Consider the following 21,008-nt stretch of genomic DNA (forward strand, 5'->3'; position numbering starts at 1 on the left):
GATGGACTTGTCATCTGAGGAATGGGAGGGGGAGTTAAAATGGTTCGCGACTGGGAGGTGCAGTTGTTTATTGCGAACCGAGTGGAGATGTTCAGCAAAGCAGTCCCCAAGCCTCCACTTGGTTTCCCCAATGTAGAGGAAGCCACACTGGGTACAGTGGATACAGTACATTACATTCGCAGATGTGCAGGTGAACATCTACTTAATATGGAAAGTCATCTTGGGGCCTGGGATGAGGTGAGGGAGGAGGTGTGGGGGCATATGTAGCACTTCCTGCAGTTGCAGGGGAATGTGTCAGGTGTGGTGGGGTTGGAGGGGAGTTTGGAGCAATCAAGGGAGTCACGGAGAGAGTGGTCTCTCCGGAAGGCAGACAAGGGTGGGGATGGAAAAAATGTCTTGGGTGGTGGGGTCGGATTGTAGATGGCGGAAGTGTCGGAGGATGATGCGTTGTACCCCTAGGTTGGTGCGGTGGTATGTGAGGACAAGGGAGATTCTCTCTGGGTGGTTTTTTTCAGGGAGCTGTGCACTTAGGTCCTTCTGTATGTTGATGCTACTAAGAGTTCTCCCATTTACTGCATACTTCCTTCCTGCATTAGATCTTCCAAAATACATCAATACATCATTTCACAATTGTCTGAATTAATCTCCAACTGCCATTTCTCCGTTCAAATCTCCAGCCTCTCCTCTAGCAATCCTCCTCACTATCCTCAGCTTTCCCAATCTTTGTTCCATCTGAAAACTTACTAATCAGCTGCCCGCATCCTCTTCCAAATAATTTATGGATATCATAAGCAACAAAGGTCCCAGCAGTGATCCCGTGTAACATCACTGGTCACAGATCCCATGTGACTTCACCTTTTGTATCAGCCTGCCGCGAGGGACCTTGTCAAAGTCCTTGCTAAAGTCCACATAGAAAGCACTTACCACCCTGCCGCCTTCAATCACCTTTGTTACTTCCTCAGAAAACGCAATCATGTTTGTGAAACGTGAACTTCCTGCACAAAGCCAAGCAACATATCCCTAATAAGCCCAAGTATCAGGAATTGTTAAAAACATTGCTTTATTAAAACTTCTTCCTCTCTTTGTCTGCTTCTATCCTATATTTAATTCTGCTGGGCTAGCAGCTGCCTCTGCTCAACGCCACTTTTCTTGTCAGACTTAAGCATAGATGACACATATTAGCGTGATCTTCAGGCATCACGGTCAAGCTAATGGAAGTGCCAGCAGCACTTGCACTTGCTGTAAGGGTATTTGAAAAATAGTCACTCGCTGAACAAGACCTACCAACTGCTCTGTTCTGCACCTAGCCTCGGAACTCTGTCCATGGTAATTGCTCTCTTGCCGACCCAACTGGTAGTCACCTTTATGGTGTATTAATATAATTTTGGAACAAACAATAGTTCAAGGCAAATCTAGGCCACTTTGCTGTGCTGGCTGTTGTGCAAAACTGGTTGAATCAGTACTCGCCATTCTGAATTTATGGCAGATGTATGTTTCTGTTTCTGTGTCTGTTTAACTAATCTCTCTGTTTTGAAGAGGCAATGCAAGGACAGTGCTTTGGCTTTTGAGGGGACAAGTGTGTTTGTATTTGTGCTGAAAGATACTAATACCTGTGTGTTTCTAATTGTATAGGGATGGAGCTTTCCACGTTGAATACGAAAGGCCTGAAACGTTCAAGGTAATAATTGCCTGTGCCAAGTATTCATGGGTTTTTACAGTGATTGTTACTTTTGTTCACTCATGGGAGCTGGGCATGGCTAGCTGGGAACTGAATGGTTTTTTTTCTAGGACCTTTCAGAGTACAGCTAAGAGTAAACCGCATTGCTGTGGGTCTGGAATCATGTGTAGGCCAGAGCTAATTTTCTCACCTGTAGGATATTAGTAAACAAGATGGGTTATAGTTATGTGGTTGTCTTCGGACCAATTATTTTACAAATTTCAGATTTGTGTTGAATTCAAATTTTTCCATTTTCCATGGTAGGATTCTAACTTATTCTCCCCAGAATATCAGGGACATTGACTTACCAGCCTAGTGTCGTCACCACTATGTTCCAACCTTCCCTTAAAGATTAATTAGACATTACTTTGTTTTTATTTGCTGTGTTCCTGGCTATTAGTTTGGATGTGCTGTGCTTGGCCTTGCCTTTGAAAATAGTTTTATTTTGGTCAGTTTTCCTCCAACATATAATCAGTTCTTGGATGTGTCAATCTTTCTCTCATTGGAAAGAACGTAGTTAAATATGCAGCAATCCAAAAGATTCCCTGCAGTTGATGCGCCGGTCAGTCCTTCTAAGTTGCAATTCCAAAAACCTAGAAAAAGATTAGAGGGTACATTAATGATAACTGTAGCCAAGGGGCTCCTTTGAGTATGAGTCTGCTTCACTTGCGGGTTACCATGCTTGGACTGTCTGCCATGAAGCCTGTTTCCAAGGCACCTTGCACTAATGCTTGCAGACATACACGAGCCTGTGTGTATGCATTGCACACACCCTCTCAAACCTATCTTTAGATATTTTGAATAAATCTGTTCAGAGATGTTTTGACACACTTCTGGAACAGGTGGATACCTGGTTCAGATTTAGGGTCACGAGTGCTGTGCTACAAGAATCCCTTAAACCTACCTTTATTGCTAATCGCTGAACAATATTCATTTGAGAACAAGGAATAGTAAATCATTTTGGTCGACATTTCTCAGTTAAGTATTGTATATCCTCAGTGCCATCCCCCTCTTTTTTTTGTCAGCATTGTAATCAGCTGCTGCAAACTATTGTGGTTTGACTGTCAATTCATTTCCCTATAGTACAACTGCTTGAGCTGCATTAAAGAATAAAGTATTCCATCAAACAGTGGAAACGTCTATCTTAATTATAATGCAAAGCAGATATAAATTCCTGTATGCAATCAGCTGTTTAGAGGAAAAGTGCAAATTTTCATTTTGAATCAAGTCCATGGAAAGTGTTAAGTGGAGCCAGTGCTGTAAGCTGCTTAATAAACAAGGATGAAAAATAGTACATGCGATCAAGTCCAAGTCTTTCCTATTCTTCCACCAACCACCTAGAAATAAGTAGACATGGTTTTTGGGTTCACACTCATTGAGTTACATCCTGTGCCACATGCACTTTCTCCAGAAAGTGGACCCTTGCCAGGATAAAAATACATGTGCAGTCTTCTGAGAACAGACCCAGTTTGGCCACTCTTGCCATGAATCTAGGGCAATAAATCTTGGCAGCTATTCAGCCATGAAGTGTATTGCATTTGAGCCTGACCTTTTCTTCCCTGGCATCTTCGTGAGTGTTGTATAGCAGAAGTCTCTGGATGTGAAAATAAAGCTCGTTCTCTTTCCCCCATCCACACCTGATGCCAGTGCTTCCACAGCCCTGACTCACTTAAGCCAGATGTTACGTGGCCCGAAATCAGATAGTTTGGTACAAACTGTTGTACTTTATTTGTCTTTTTTTGGATATAAATTGGAATATTTTATAAGCTACACAGGAGATCTCCTCATGGGAATTAATGCACCTGAGTATTTAAAATAGTGATTCTGTAAAATGGACTATGAGATGCATAATGTAAAGATCTAAAGGCAAGAAGTGTTGACATTACATTCCCCTTTGTGGTTGAAGAGAAGCCACAGATCGTACAAGTGGATGTGTTTTGGTTAACCAACTCTTTATGCAGATGGTGTACAAGGCATAGAGTTTCCATCGCAATCATTGTGTAGCAGGACTTGAGGTAAACTAGATTGACTTATTTTGTTTCAGCAAGTCTAGTCAATTGACAGTGGATCAGAGCGATTATCCAGCTCCAGTATCTGCATTACATTTGTTCAAAATCTACAGGCCCCTACTTTCCTGAACATCAGATTGCTTTTTAAATTATATATTTCCTTAAATGATTTCCAAAGGTGCCCAGGTTGTAATTTTATTTTGCATGCAAATCACTCATTGCATGAAAAGCCTCCTGTTATCACTGCTAAATTGGCCTTTCGGGAGTTCTTGTGTTCTAGCATCCAGTAACCTTCCTGACCTCCCTCTTTCTCAGTGATCCAAAGTTGTGGTTTTTGAAACTGTTTACCGTCTCCTGAGTCAGAGTTTTGAATCTTTCCATGTAATCCAGGTGGTTGGATTTCTCTCAGGGGATCCAGCCCTCTGGCTGTTTTGTGCAATGTTTGTGAAGGCCTGCTGGCCTTGCTTGTCAGTGCGCTCGTACCTGGTAACGGGAGACTGGTAGTATTCACGTCCTGGTTGTGGGCTGTCTTGATAGCCATAACAAAGGTGGCTTTCTGGTAAAAATGAGCAGCCAAAGCCATGCTTTCTTTTTGTATTACAAATCATCCATTATTCTTGCAAAACAGACCGCCATTTTTTGTTACTTGGTTCCGCACTTGGGACTGATCCATAAATAGTTTTCTGTCTTTGCTGGAGGAGGCAGTATTGGGAAATTGGGAGAAGAGAGCGGAGAAATAGAACAATGTCTAATGCATGCATTTCTTCCAGAAGTGTGCCTGATTTATTGACCTGTTCTAGTTAATATTGTAACAGTGGATGGAATCTCCTGTCCCTGCCACTTTGAGAGAAACCTTTTTGAGATCAGGGTGGAAAAAGCATATTACCATGAGCCTAAGAAGTTTTCGATGCACATCTTTTCGTTTCCTTTAATCCTCTATACCACCATCAATAATTTTGTGTATTCAGAACTGAGATTCTACTCTTCAACTTAGACATTTAAGAGCTTTGCACTCTTTCTGATTGTTTACAGTCAATGGTGGCATTTATGAGGGACCCAGAGGGCGCTCCATTGTGGGAAGAGAACCCTGACGCGAAGGATGTGGTTCACATTGACAGTGAGAAGGTTTGACACTATTCGTGACTATTGACTTAGCTGGGAAATAGGGTACTCAATGGTGATAACAATACTGTTTTGTTTTGTTTGTGTAAGTGGGATTGCAAGTCTGTCAATGTTATTGATCGTAGCATAAAGGAAATGTAATGCATGCTGCACAACGTGGGCTTAAATTATTAAGTAGTTTTTTGGAGGAATTTTATTTTCATAAACAAATGTATAATTTGATATTTTAATGTAATGATACAGTGTAAAATGTGAAAATCTGACCCCATAACCCAAAGTCTGACAACCCTAGTAAGTCACAACGAAACAATCTCAGAACTACCGAAATTTACTGCACAGCAAGAGAATGTTCAGCCCTCTGTGTTTATACTAGCCCTTGCTAGAACAATGGAACTAATCTCGCTTACCCTGCTCTCCCCTAAAGCTCCAAATGTTCCCCTCCTTCATTTCACACAAAACATGGACAAAGCAGCCAGCTTGGTTGGCACCACATCCACAAGCATTCACTTCTTCCACTACCAAAGCTTAGTAGCAGCTGTATGCACCATCTGTGAGATGCAGTGTCAGAATTCACCAAGGTTCCTGAGGCAGCACCTTCCAAGCTCAACGAGCATCACCATCTAGAAGGATAAGTCAGCAGATGCACGGGAACAGTGCCATCTCATGTTCCCCTCAAGCCATACACCACCATGATTTAGGAATATATCACCGTTCTTTTGTTGCCACTGGTCCAAAATCCTTGAACTGTATCTAATGGCAGTGTAAGTATGCTGATCACCACTTTACAGCAGCGATTCAAGAAGGCAGCTCACCACCATCTTCTCAGGAGTAATTGAGGATGGTCAATGGGTGCTAGCCCAGCCATGTCACCCACATCTCCTGAATAAGCCATAAAAAAGGTCATTTGAAGTAGTATTTGTTGTGGAAAATTGTGCACAACAATTTCCTGCGGAGCTCAATAACCAAATAACTGCAGATGTCTGAAATCTAAGGTAAAAACAGAAAATACCCTGCAGATTAGATGTCCCTTATAGAGAGAAACTCTTAATGTTTCAGGACAATGATGACCCTTTATTGGAACCTGTTCATGACAGCATTTATGCTGTTCAAGACCCCTCCCACCTCTTCAGTTCAATTGATCAACAAGTTGCCAGTGCTCGCACTACAAAGGAACTGCGCAATTGTGAATAAAAAAATTTGTTATTCCCAAAAGGACTTCAAAGGGAAAATTTCCTTCCCTTCACTGTGCCTAAAACAAAATAAAATGCTCTCTTCACAACCCAAGTACAGAACATAACACGGCCAGCAGGAAGACAAGCTAAGCAACTCTTTCAGCGAAATCTGAGAAGCCATAGAAATAGACGTCGGTTTTACACTGACCACAACAAGTGCCATGTATGCCATGTCATACAATTTCATTTGAGCAGTCTTTGCACCGTTCTTGAGCTCCTTATCAATAACGAATCCTTCCATTTGAAATTGGATTAGCCGTTTTCACATGTAAGTTTCACTGATACTTCCATTTGGGTTGAGAAGCAGGGGATCAATACCTTGATATGAATGCCGAACTAAGGCATATATTACTTTCAGGATAGAAAGTTTGTTTGACTTGCATTTGTGTAGCACCTTTTAAGACAGTAAAACATACACTTCAGAGTGTAATCAGACTAAAAAAATGACAAAGCTAAAGAAGGAGACATGAGTGCAGATGTGCAAAAGCTTTAACAGAGACATGTAGAGAGCTAGAGAGGTTAGAAAGGAAATACTATAGCTCAGGTTTGAACAATTGAAGTGTGGCAGCCAGTGCTGGGTTAAGGAAATGAAGGCAGTTTGAGGTTGCTTTGAATTGGAGGAACACAGCGAAGAGTATAGGGAATTCACGTTACAGAGGGGGCAAGCAAAAAAGGGTTTGAATGCGCAGATAGGATGTTAAATTTGAGACACTAATTTAGTAGTTATAGGAAGTCATCAAGCAACAGGGTTATGAATGAATGGGACTTAATGTGATTTAGGACATAGAGCTTTGAATCAGTTCAGATTAGTGGAGGAAGATATTCCTCAATCCCTTGAAGTCAACTGGGAAGATCCAGCTATGATGTGTCTGCACCCCCTCTAATATGCTGCTTTAGATGAGAGATTACCATTACCAGGACTTGGGTGCCAATTCTGGTGCTTGAACCTTGTCAGTATTTTTAAAAACTCAAGTCCTGACTTTTAATGAATTGTATGTTATATGTGTTAGCATTGGGTCAGTGGTAGTCTCTCCTCTAAATCTAAAAGTTCTGGATTCAGGATCCCCACATCTGAGATTTGAGCCTGCTATTCATGATGACAGTCCCTATGCACTAGTGAAGGAGCACTGGTGCTGGCCTTTGGATGCGATGTTAAACTGAGACCTTGCCTAGCGTCTCAGGTGACTGAAAAAGAATGGATGAGTTCTCCCTGGTGCCACGGACAATATTTAATCTTCAAACTGCACCTAAAAGGATATTATCCGGCCATTACAAAAGACAGGGGAGTGATGTCTGTTGTTCTGGATAACACTCTGCCTTGGTCAACATATCTGTTTTATTCTCATGTTGCTGTTTCTGGGAGATTGCTGTCTGTGAATTGACCATCGTGTTTGCTGTATCAGTGACCATAAAGCAAAAGTGCTTCATTGGCCATCAAGTACTTGAGTGTTCTGAGCTCTTGGATAACAAAGTGTGGAGCTGGATGAACACAGGCCAAGCAGCATCTCAGGAGCACAAAAGCTGACATTTCTGGCCCAGACCCTTATCTCTGCTCTGAGCTCTTGACTGGTTCCAACTGTGAGAAAAAAGAGGCATTTATAATGAGGGCATTATCCTGATGATGTAACCTTGCTGGTTATTGGGAGTTCAAATTACTGGAGTCAAATGGACATCAGTGCAAGTGACAGTTTTTCTCCCAGCTCAGTTGGGTGCACGTTCTCATCATTCAAACTATCTGTAAGGATCCAAGTCCCAAAGACAGCATTGTGTGGGATGAGTATTGTACAACCAGGAGCAAAATAGGCAAAGTGTTACTTTGAAGTCAGAATAGAAAGTGCTGTGCAAGCTGGTCAGCAGTTGAAAGAATAAGATTTATGTTTTGAGTGCATCCCTAAAGGTGTGCTTTTATTGGCAGGTTTCTAGCACTTGGTACTTTTCTATTTACCTCACCCCTTTGACCTGGGTGAACAGGAAGTTTGCCAAACCTTGATTAAGGGATTGACAGCCTGTGCCTTAAGTGGCTTTTCTCAAATTTGGAATTTGGAATTAGGAGCTATCCTTTTCTTCTCTTCCACACCCCTGTCCCTCTAGTTTTGTGCCAACAGGCAAATCACATATTAGATGGAAGATATTTTCTTTTAAAAAACACTTTTGCTATTTACCTTTCTCATGAGATGCTTTTGCTTATACTCTTCCTAACAGCGTCAAAAACCAATTCATTTGATTGTTAACAGGATCTCGCTGTATACAAAATGGCTGGTTGGCTTATCAATGTAGCAGTAATAATTGCATTTCAATGTTAATTCATTACATGTTACTTGCTGTGGTGTGTTTTTGTGAGATATTTTATAAATGAAAAACTTCTTTTTGTCTCCAATTCAACTACCTTTAAAACAGTTCAGCCATTTTCGAGTTTCACCCACATCATTAACCGTTGAAGTATTGTGGGCCTTTATAGCTAAAACAAACAAAACAATAACAAAGTGTCACATCAGACCAGAGATTCCTCTTGACCCATGAAGAAATGTTATTAAAATTTTCCCAGTCCAAAACATCAGAGCTGTGTGTTGTCAATTCTGCACATATAAAGTAAAAGGTGATATTAAACTTTGTTCTTCTATTATGCTCAGAATATTTAGACTTTTTTTATTCATTCACGGGATGAGGCCAAGGCTAGGTAGGCAACATTTATTGCCCATCCCTAATTGCCCAGAGGTCAGTTAAGAGTCAACCATGTTGCTGTGGGTCTGGACCAGACCAGGTAAGGATGGCAATTTCCTTCTCTAACGAACATTAGTGAACCAGATCAGTTTTTCCAACAAGCAACGATGGATTTATGGTCATCATTAGATCCTTAATTCCAGATATTTATTGAGTTCACATTCCACTATCTCCCATGCCAGGATTCGAACCTGGGTCCCCAGAACGTTATCTAGGTCACTGGATTAATGGTCCAGCAATAACACCACTAGGCTTTTGTCTCCCCTGTTTTACCAAGTTGATGGGTTTGAAAGCCAACAGCAATAAGCAGTGTTCTGTAAGGGTTTTTAAAATGGAAAATTGAAAAAATTAAAACAACTTAAATAATTTTGAGCATTCATGTAAATATGTACAAAAGAGCACAGAGCAATGCTGTGTTCCTTATTTTGAACATAGCCGTTTGCTGAATCATTCAGGATAAAGCAACCAATGATATGGTCATTCTGTTTTCCCTTTATTGTCAATTTTCTGACTACAGGGTGAGGCAATACATTCCAAAAATGGGGAGACTTTTTTCTTTGCATTGCAATATTTTTTTCTAAGTAAGAGTTTGTTTTTATTTTAACAGAATCCTTTCAGTGGCTCAAGAATTGCAGAGCTACCTCCCAGCCATTGAGTTACTTTTTGAAGTGTAATCATTCTTTGCCACATGCAAACGTGACATCCAATTTGAGCATCGCTTAGTCCCACACACAGCAATGTGAAAAGTGGTCTGGAATCTGATTCAGTGCTGTTACATGAGGTTTAAGAGTTGATGGCCAAGGCTTTCCTACTCCTCTTCAGATAAAACTAGGATCTTTCAGAACTCCCCTCAGCAAGCTGTCTTGTTTGTCCAGTGAAGCAAAAGATATGCAACTCTTGGCACACCGGCACTGTACCAAAGTGAACTGCTTTTGCATTCAATTTCTTTAAGACTGCCGGCTTCCTGCCTTTCTCTTACTTCTGATGCACTGCTCTCTGATGTATTGCCCAATATTCTATAGTCATCTTATCTGCTTTTTCCTTAGGAATTCAGAAAGCTGATAAAGAAGGAGGAACGACCGATTCTGATGATTTTCTATGCCCCGTGTAAGTTTTTTTTAATCCTGTGCGTGCATTCAGATTCTAAGCCAGTCAGGTGTAACATTACATATTTATCCCATTCGCTGTACTGCCCATGATTGAGGGGATGAGTGGTGACATGTTGCAGTTGCATGGAAAGTGGGCCTGGGGGGCAGTGTTACAGGACCTAATAAGAAAACTCACTTTGTATGCCATCAGTCAAAAAAAAAATCTGAATGGCCACGTACAAGGGCTTTTACAAAAAGAGGCATGTCAGGAGACATCTGGGGTAGATGGAGTGGGTATCGACCAGGCTTCTTCCACGTGACTGCCATGCAGTAAAAATGGCAAATGTTTTTGTGAAGACAGAGTTGGAACGTTTCATCCTTGCCACCCAGTGTCAAATATCGTACCATCATGCACAGGGTAGTGGGTGTATTTTCCTTTCTACCAAACACCACAGCTGGGCTTCATTTGAAAATTTCAAGACAGATCATTAGATTTTGTTTGCCAAGAAAATTAAAGGTTACAAAACAAAGGTGCATAAATGGAGATGAGATGCATGTCAACCAGGATCTAATTAACTGACAGGGTCGAATGGCCTCTTGTGTGCATCTGTTTCACTGACACGCAAGGATTGTGCATGAATTTTTTGGGAATACAAGGTCCCCTTTCCTGCATTATATGGGTCCAAACTAAAATACACGAGAGAGAAAGAAAGAGTGAAAGGAATTCACATTAGTAAAAGGCTCCATGCTATTTTTGCAAAGAATACTTTTTACACTGTTTGCACTGCTGCAACCTCTGATGGTAATGAAGCAGCAAGATTCCTCTCTGCCTTCTGTTACTTAGTCAGTGCTTTGTTGCTTTGTGACTTATTTTCATTATGGAATAGCTGCTCGTGCTTTTGTGTTTTTATCTTCAAATTGTTAAGAATCTGCGTTGTGTTTATTGAGTAAAGTGAGTGCTGCAAGAGCTTGCGGTACTTTATTTTTGGTTTCTTTTAAATTGTTGCCTCTTTCCCCCATTATGCAATTGTAATCTGATTTAGCCCCTAAATGCTTTCCTCTCTTTTAAACCCCACGCTTTTCCCACCCGCTGCACCTCAACCTTCTAGTGGTAAGGATGAACCCTGCATCTGTTTATACTTCTGTCACATTTTTGTTAATAAAGATCGTGAGCATCAACTCATCTACAACTCTGCAATGCACTTACATTAATGTATTCTCAGGCTGTGCAAAGTTTAAAGGCAATATAAGGCACAGTCGTTTGCCATTTAACGAACATATGCTGTTCTGCATTGATTTTAAAGGGACACTCAATGTTTTCTGGCAATGAATGAACAGAACAGCTTGCTAGAAATAGATATGAAACACATTTCAGAAACTTAAAAGTACAAAAGGCTGGAATTGCGTGGTTAGTAGATCTTCTCCGGGAGAAAGATGGGTTGATTTTTCAGGCAGAACCCTCCATTAGGACTGCATTGTGAACAAGCCTAATGAGATAAGCTGCAACCAGATCGTCAACCAACTGCACATTTTCTGTGCTTGGTTCCTGAGTGGCAGTACGTTTTAAGCTTGCTTTTGATGCGTGCAAAACTAAGTGTGATGGGTCACTTGTACTAACGTTTCATGATTCCATTGCAAGGCAAGCCTTGTATGCAAACACAAGGGAAATGATATTGAAGTTGGCTGATGAACTAAGAGTAGGAAAGAATATTTCTATAAACTTAAAAACAAAAAGAACATACTAGAAAATGTTTGGCAAGTCATCTACAAGAAGAGGCATAATTAACATTTCAGGAATTGTCCCATGTAAGACCTAAGCCAGCTGAGCAGTGTGAGCAGGTAGGTATAGGTGCAGATAAAAGACTGATGCATTTTTGGGAAGGGGATAATGAAAGAAGGAACGCCCTGAATAGCAAGAAAGCTGATAAACTCTGTAATTTCAGCTATGTGGATCTTTTCATAGGTGAGAAGTAGATGAAGCCTGTGTTAAAAAGGAAAGTAGGTGTCTGAGAATGACAGACTATAATGCAATTCTGGATTCGTATGAGGTGCTTAATAAAGAATGTTAACAACCATGGAAGATAAATAGCTAAATCATATTGAATGACAAGTAATTGTGTGAATGCAAATCGCTGAATTTTGAAACCAAGCAGAACAAATGTGGACCTTATTCGTTGGATTAGTGAAGGCTAAAACAGAGGCAACTGATTAAGGTGTTCAAAATGATGGAAAGTGAATAGTGAAAAGCAGTTTCTACTGATTGGGTAATCATGGAAAAGTGGGTTTAAGTTGAGGACAAGGACTATAAAAGTGAGTAATGTAATCTTAAAGCACAAAGAGGCCATTCAGCTCAATATGTCCTTGCCAGCTCTTTGAAAGAAGTCTAGTTTAGTCTCACACTCATCCTTTGCTTTCATCCATCTACAGCTTGACTCGTTTCAATAAATATCCAATGGCCTTTCAAAAATTCTTCTGGAATCTGCTTTCACTGCTCTTGCATATAGTGCATTGCTGATCTTAATCCTTTGTCTTGCAACATTTTCATTTCTCCTCTTGCTCTTATGCCAGTTGTTTTAATGTGTCCTCTCATCACAAATCCCTCTGCCAGTGGAAAGTGAGTGAGGCAGGGACATGATGGTAATGCCACTGGAATCGTATTTCAGGGTTAATATCCTGTGAATATACATTTGAATGCCGCCATGGCAAATGGTGAAATTTTAATTCAATAAACTCTAGGATTAGATTAGATTCCCCACAGTGTGGCCCTTTGGCCCAACAAGTCCACACCACCCCTTGGACCATCCCACCCAAACCCATCCCCCTATAACCCACACATCCCTGAACACTATGGGCAATTTAGCATGGCCGCTCCTCTTAGCCTGCACATCTTTGGACTGTGGGAGGAAACTGGAGCACCCGGAGGAAACCCATGCAGACACGGGGAGAATGTGCAAACTCCACACAAACAGTTACCCAATGCTGGAAGCGAACCTGGGCCCCTGGTGCTGTGAGGCTGCAGTGCTAACCACTGAGACACTGTGCCGCCCTAATGAATCTGCCGTAATGGTGACCTCATTGGTGCTGTTAGTTACCTGCTACAGCCCTTGTCCAGTTGGTTCACAGCTGCCCTTTAGTGAAGAAAATCAGCCATCCTCATTTGATTGGACCTATCTGTGACTCCAGACCCATAGCAATGTGGTTAACTCTAACTGCCTTCTGAGCAATTAGGGATAGGCACTAAATGCTGGTCTAGTCAGCCTTGAAGAAATAAGGAAAACAAAACTATTTATTCATATGCCCACAATCAAAGCCCCATGAATTTTTTGCCCCTATTTTAAGCCCCTACCTCTTTGTGCTCTAAAAAGAACTCATTTCCCCACTCCACATTGAATAGTGTCATGGATAGGCACTCAAAATAGAATTAGGTACCCGAATCACAACACAAATGCGTACAAAGAGAGGTTGAGGGGAAGTAATTGGATTGGACAGTTTCTTGTGAAGAACTGGCACTTGCTGAGCTGTAATATGTACGTATTGGCATCTGGTGAAGAGATTTGTTAAATCTGTCATTGAGTTATTTAGTACAATGTTTATCTCTCTTTCTGTTTACTGTTCTGCCGTTGCCTTTGACCTGCCCTTTGCCCCATGTGTCAGGGTGTGGGGTGTGTAAGCGGATGATGCCAGCCTTTCAACAAGCTGCCACAGAGATAAAGGGCACCCATGTAAGTATCACAGTTTCACTGGTCTATTAAAAAGGCACCATGCACAGAGATTTTTCGGTTTTTACTTTGTACGTAGATCGTTATAGTTGGATGTTCAGTTATGATTCAGTTATCCTGTTCAGGTTTTTCAAAGAGTTGGTATTCTATTAGCATGTGCAGGAATGAAAGCAGTAATGAAACACACAGTCCTGCTTCATTGTGTTTAAGACTCTGAAGCCCAGGAAGTAAATGCCGCACAGGGTGTCATCAGTCAACATCATCCTTCACAATGTCATATCACATTCACTCCGATTTGAAGCCTGCATTGTGTTGCAGCTGAATTGCATCAGCATTTCTTCTGCTCGGATATTCCCGTATAAGACACACGTCTTGCACCAGCAAGAACTGGGTTCACTGATTGTGCCCTGCAGAGAGATCTCCAGGATACAGACTGCCCCACTAAAAGCGTCCTCCACTCCACTCCCAGCAACTCTCACCCCTTTTGTAAAATCTTGATTGATCTATAAACCAGACCAATTCATCAGTTTCTGTGCCTCCAGCAAATGCTCCTTTCTCAGGACTTCTGCAGTACCAGCAGTGACCGTGCTCTCGGTAACACTGCAGGGACTGAAGAGCTGCCTGAAATTGGCCAGTAAATATTCGGAGGTTGGATCATTTTCTCCCAAGACCCAGGAACACTGGTGGCAGACAAAAAGCTACCTAATTGGGATTTAATCCCATTGAGGGTCTCCAAAATGCCTGCATCTGTGTTCCCAGTTGATGAGCCCAAGGTTGCAGCCATTAAATTCATCCAAGTTAGGCAAAGTGAAGTACTTTCAAATGTGACAACCCTATTTAGATGAACAAGCAAATGCTACCTAGTGCTTTCAAACAGCATCCCCAGTACCCATGTCTGACTTCAGTGTCTCATAATGAAACAGCCCATGGTGTTACAATCCAGTTGATGGTATTACTAAACAAGACAGAACCTACAGTAAACTTTGGCTTGATGGATCATATTTTTAAATTTTGTAATTGGTAACATGGTGGTCAGTCACAGATTTCAGATGGGACTGCTGATGACCTTTTAATAAACTTATGTTTTGTTGCTACAAAAAATAAAACAAACAAGGCATATTAAGGTAAGAAAGAACTAACAAACATCTAAACAAAACTTGCACCTCTCCGAACGATTTGTTACGGCAACTCAATCTGAGAGAACTATCATTCTTCTCTCAGATATTTAAATCTTTCCTTAACTGACACTTTCCAGATTTTTTGCTATGGATGGTTGCCACCATTTTTCTTTTATAATTCTGTTCCGTGTCCACTTGTATGATCCCTGCTCAATTCTGAAGACCTAGTCTTCTACAACTTTAATCACTGAAAGATTTCTATCCAAACCCCTGGAGCTTAGAAGCTTTGTGGACCTGAAATCGCTTCTGCTCAGGCAACTGATTACCCTAAACTAAACTGAAATACTTCTTTCTGATCTTGACTGTTGATTCTTTTGAACCAAAACTTTGAAACTCATGTTTTGAACCCTCTGTTTTCTCTGCCTTTGATTAACACGGTAGGGGGGTGGGAGGTGGATGGTCGCCTGTGAGGCAGTCAGCTGAAGCCATTACCTTTTTAGCAATGATGTGTTCAGACCGCTTCTGGAATAAAATCTTGACCTTTTGCTTTTAAAGAAGTACCTTTGCAGAGCTAACCAAGCTCTGCCCTTATTTTAAAATTCACCTTCCTGTAAATTTTGTGGCTAGGCTACTTTGTGTCCAGTGGCTCACCACCTGCATCTTGAAAATTTCTCAAAATACTCGCAAGGCAAAAGTCAGAAATGTATTTAAGTAGTCTGCATTTGTCAGAATGGATGCAGCTACGTGTTTAAAGAAGCTGAAAACCATGCAGGACAGAGCAGCCTGGTTGATGCACACCTCACCCATCATCCTTAGCAATGGTGTACTGTAACTGCTGTGTAGCAACTCATCAAGGTTTCTTTGGCAGCACCTGTCAAACTCATGACCTCCATCATCCAGAAGAACAAGGGCAGCAGGGCGCCATCAGTTTCTTTCTCGTACGTGTCACACAGGATCTAAACCTTGGGCAAATGATCACTTTTCTTTCTTTTCCCCCACTGGAACTGTGCCCTGTGGAAGCATCTTCAACAAATACACTGTACAATTTCCAGGAAAAGACCAACCATCAACACCTTGAGGTCAAACAGGGATTGTAAATCCTGTCCTCTGTGATGCCCATATTTTGAATAGGCAGCATTCATCACATTGCATGTCCACCAAGTCAATGCTTTAAAAATGAAAGTGGGGGCTTATCTAATATTGGGCAATGTAGACAATTTTGCGTTGGAATGAATGGCAGGAAAACTAAAAATAACAAGGGAATAGTCATGACACATTGTGTTGTAAATTGACTAATTGCAATTGGATTTCAAGTGTCAGCTCCACTTCCCTGTCCCCTCGTGATAAAGGATGTGGTCATTAACTGGGCAACATCAGCAACCAACTAGGAAATGGAACTTGTGTTATCGGCAGTCATAAGGAAGCTGTTAATAAGCACCACAAGATCTCAGCCACTGATTATAAACTTCCTTTGGCATATCCCACAGCTGCCTCTTGTCACTGTTTTATTCACAACTTCCCATACCCAGCTCCACAAGCTCAGTTTTGGCCTTCTATCTGGTCTTTTTCCATCTAGGTCATGTTGCATCACCCAGTCTGTTCAATGTTTGAAGCAAAGTAAACAGTTAGGAGTTTTAATTGTTAGTTTAACCTAGACCGAACAGAAATATTTTATTTTGAGTTCAGGTTTCTGGAGCTAAGAGTGAACTACCTCCTGCTCACCAGATTCCTCATTTTCATAGAACTGGACATTGCAACTTTTGGAGCATAATTCAGGAAAAGCACCTATTCTCAAACTAGTTAGGAGCTGTTTGCTATAAATTCATCCTGAATTCATTAAACACAGTCAATTGCTACCAGTGATTTATAAATTCTAATGCTAACTGTTTCCTGAATAGGTAATGGCTGGAATGAACGTCCATCCTTCTGAATTTGATGAAATTAAACAGGAATTTAATATTAAAGGATATCCAACCTTCTGTTACTTTGAGTAAGTTGTTGATAAATCTTCAAGGTATATTTTGAAGTCAACCAATCAGATCTAAACAATCGTGTGATTTTGCTCTTGCAAGCAGCTAAACAATAATTCTGTAAAATGGAAGAGCTTGAGTATGTGACATTTATAGGTTAACTGTCTTATTGAGGTTTTCTTTATCTTTTCTTGCTTTCCTATCCACGCACTACTCAAAGAAAAGTGTGCCCAAAAATGTACTGGCTACTAATTGGCAATATTACCTCCTTGCGTTCAGTGTAAACAAAGGTTCCAGAGATGCTGGATGGAAGGATAATTGGGCAGAAATGGACTATGACAAAAGATAAGGTAGCTAATAAGTTGGTTAAAAAGTCAAAAAAGGACAAGCCAAAGGTTGATGTCGTATGTTTCACAATCCCATTATGGGGCTGGAGAAGGTTGTGAAAAAGGGAAAAAGCAAAGCCTAGATGAAGATGAGAGTTCACATTTAAAGCACTGGGAACTAGCGTAGGTTGGCAAGGGCGAGACAGTAAGGGAAAGGATATGGTCAGTGCGGTTTGGATGAGAGGAGGTTACAGAATGTGCAGGATGATATTGCAGTCAAGAAAGTATTGAACTAGCCTTGATGGTGAAAGTGCACATGCAGGTTTAAATAACACATGGATAGAAGCAGGCAGTGCCTTTAAATTTCTTCATCCTTTCATTGGAAGTGGGTATCACAGGCAAGTCCACCATTTATTGTCCATGCTGAAATCCTTGAACTGAGTGTCTTACTAGGCTGTTTCAGAGCGGCATTTAAGAGTCAACCATGTTACTGGGTCTGAACTCTCTCATGAACCAGACGAGACCAGGTAAGAACAATGATTTCCTTCCCTAAAGAACATTAGTGAATCAGATGGATTTTTACAACATCAGTGATGGCTGTGATGGCCACCATCACTAAGACTGGGGTCATATTCCAGATTTGTTATTTGAATTTAAATTCCATCAGCTGCCATGATGAAATTTGAACCCATTCCCCACAGCATTAGTGTCAGTCAAGCAAAACAACTACACCACTACCACCCCACAAAAGAAGGGGCAAGTCAACAGTCTTTATGATGAGGAGGAAATGGCTAGCGACCTTGGCACGAATAAGAATCGGGTATAACCTGAGTGTGTGGATGTTGGTGGGGTTTAGTTGAGAAGTGGGGTCGTGGGGGCATACTTGGTATCGGTGGCCCCATATATATGCAGTTTAAGTGATTCACTTTTAATTGGGAGTGAATTGACATTCGTCTGGGACTCCATGTTGGGCAGCAGTCTGACAGCACCAAGTTGATGGCAGACTGGAGAGATGGAGGAGACATAGAAATGATTATTTTGAGTGGATTGACGGAATTGGGTCCTGAGTCTGCAGATTCTGTTGCCAAAGCAGCGCATGTGGAGAAGAAAGGGACCTAGTGACAGATTCATGGAGAGTCCAGAGGCAATGCTTTACAGAGCAGGAAGAGAAGACACTATTGGATTTTACAAGGGTTTAACTAATCATTTCCCTTCAGAATACTTAGATTGATTTGCCGAATGGAGATGTTGCAGTTGCATGCAGCCTAATTGAGTCCAAAATATATCATTTTGAAGACACAAGAATAAGTCAGAAGTAAACTCATCATTGTCATAATATATTCTGTGGAATAGTCATTGCAGTCTGATTTTTTAAAAAATTCTTTTTGTTTAATTTTCTATAATGTGGTTTCAGACAACGAGAGAACATAAGGTGTTTATATCAATGGAAATCTGGCTTTCTGTTTGTTCTCCCTACTGGAATTCTTTTCCTTTAAAATTTATTCTTTCTCGGTATGTGGGCATTGCAGTGCAGGCAGTGCCAGCATTTATTGCCCATCCCTAATTTCCCTTAAGATGGTGGCAAGCTGCCTTGATCCACTGCAATTCATGTGGCGTAGGTACACCCGAAGTGCCGTTAGGGAGTACCAGGATTTTGACCCTATGACAGTGAAGGAATGGTGATATATTTCCAAATCAGAATGGTGTATTGGCTTCCAAGGGAATGTGCACACACTTGCTGCCTTACCCTTCCAGTGGCCAAGGTTGCAGATTTGGAAACTATTGTCAGTGCAGGCTTGATGAGTTGTCTGTACGAGCTGTTAAGAATTTGGAGAAGGAATGTATAGGGCAGATTACAAAAATAACACTTCTACTGTTGGGAAATAAGCATTCTGCCTCTATCTTCTCCTCCTTTAAACTCTTTAATGATTAGCCTCATTCAGTTTTTAATGTAGAGATGGTCCAAAGTTCAAATAAGCTGGCAATTGTTACAAACCCACCTGACCATTATGAAACATATGATTGGTGAAAAATATATCACTCTCCAAGTTGGTGTCTATTTGAAAGAATGATGGGTTTAATTTGGTTCATTAGTGAATGATTTCTGAAGTATCTCTGGTTCTCAGTGTGTTTGCCATCTCTGAATAGGCCTAGCTTCTTGTCCAAAGACAGTACAAATATTAAATTGCTGAAAATATTAAAATATTAAATTCGTGGAAAAAATGTACTGCTTGTTCTATTTCATTTTTCTTGCATTTCTCCACTGAAGCCACTGAGAGCTTGCACCAGCATAAAATTCAGCAGGTTTTGACCACCTCAGTGCTTAATCACTTAGGTAGCAGCCATTTCGTAAGTGTCATTACCAATGAGTTCGATCTGTACTCCATTTCGATACCACATTTGCACACTTTGGTTTTCCAGGTGGATGGGAAGAATTGGGATATGTCACTAGGTTGCAGACTCATAAAAACTTTAGCTTGCAAATCCTAGGGATGTTCAGGCTGATTGTAACGCATTGAAGTAAAGCCTAAGATGATAAAGGATTGGAAGTTGTTTTTATTTGTAAAACCTTGCTGCACAAAAGGGAGGCTGTTTAGCTCTACTCACCTATTTCAAGGAGTAATCCCAATAGTCTTGCTGCCTTTTCCTCCAAAGTCCTAAAAACCCTCTGTCTAACTGCCTTTTGAAAGTTGCTGTTGAACCTAATCCTGCAGCAGTCTTGATCAGGCAATGCATTCCATATTACATCAACTCGCTGCATGAAAAATATTATCCTCATCTCTCTACTTTTTGCCAATTATTTTAAGCATGTGTTTTCTATACAATAACCTTCCGGCCAGTGGACGTGTCATTTTATTTTTCATCTGTACCATTTAATGTATTGACTGTCTCTCCCAGGTCTCTCTTGAACCTTTTTCTCCTGTAAGCAAAGTCATCCCCAAGACTCTGCACATGACTGACATTTTTATCCCTGATGCCATTCTTGTAAATCTCCTAAGACCCTGGCATCCTGCCTAAAGTGCAGTACGCAGAACTGGTCGCAATACTTAGCTGAAGCCAAGTGGAAAGTGTTTTTGAAAGGTTGAGTATTAACTTCCTTACTTTTGAACCTTGTGCTTCCTGTGAAGTTCAAGATCCTATAAGCTTTCTAAATGGGAGGTACAAAATAGAGAGAGTGAGGAGCAATCATTATTTCTCCTGTGCTTATGAAGGGATCAAAGGGTATGGGGAGAAAGTAGGAGCAGGGTACCGAGTTGGATGATCATTTATGGTCATATTGAATACAGGAGAACGCTCAAAGGGCTGAATGGCCTCCTTCTGCCTTTTTTTCTTCTATCATCGAAATGGTATTTTCAGTGCACAGATAATGAGAAATTGGCTTGAAAGTTAACTAGGAATAAAAATCTGCTCGCTATTTGCCTTGAAGTTGTGCTATTTCTCATAGCAATTCATTCTGCAAAATTTGATACTGCAGCTCTGTGCTGTGTGTGGGGAGAAATCATTTGCATAGGACTATTTGACTGGGAAAAAATAATTTTTCGACATTAAACATGGCAATTACTGTTGGGATCCTTTGGGAATGTCGATGAACTTTAATTGGAATTTTTCCCAGACTGATTGCCATTTGTTAATTTGAGCAAATTAGAAAATGTTTCTGAAGTATATTTATACAATCATCTTTATAGTGTTTCTTAAAATTGATCACTGTAAAAGCTGTTTTAGAATTACCATAGCTTCCTGAGGACCTATTTAAAATTCTGTTCTCAGAAATTGCTCAAAGAATCATTTCACAGCAACTATCAAATTATGAATTTTAAAGTGTTTTTTAAACACATGACTATCTTGGTTTGCTGCCTCTAGAGTTGAAAGTCAAGCAGCCTTAACTTTTAAAAAAATTGCTAAATTTAATTTACATGTACAATGCTTCTAATTGCTACTTGTGAGAGTATCACCTTCTTTGCTTCTTTATGAATGAATATATAGCT

General features: G+C 40.7%; 1 protein-coding gene across 3 annotated transcripts in view; it reads left to right on the forward strand.

Moving 5' to 3' along the window:
• The window catches only part of pdia5 (protein disulfide isomerase family A, member 5), a 111,577-nt gene that overhangs the window by 27,766 nt on the left and 62,803 nt on the right, over positions 1–21,008 (forward strand). For all 3 annotated transcript variants that reach the window (XR_007247985.1, XM_048535117.1, XM_048535118.2), the window contains exons 5-9: positions 1,633–1,678; positions 4,759–4,851; positions 9,848–9,908; positions 13,544–13,611; positions 16,625–16,716. Coding sequence is in view for 2 of the 3 variants with exons in the window: in XM_048535117.1 (XP_048391074.1) it covers positions 1,633–1,678; positions 4,759–4,851; positions 9,848–9,908; positions 13,544–13,611; positions 16,625–16,716 (360 nt within the window). In the remaining variant the exon portion in view is untranslated. The remainder of the gene's footprint in view (positions 1–1,632; positions 1,679–4,758; positions 4,852–9,847; positions 9,909–13,543; positions 13,612–16,624; positions 16,717–21,008) is intronic.

This window comes from Stegostoma tigrinum, chromosome 7 (genome assembly GCF_030684315.1).
Source record: "Stegostoma tigrinum isolate sSteTig4 chromosome 7, sSteTig4.hap1, whole genome shotgun sequence".
Taxonomy (NCBI): Eukaryota; Metazoa; Chordata; class Chondrichthyes; order Orectolobiformes; family Stegostomatidae; genus Stegostoma; species Stegostoma tigrinum.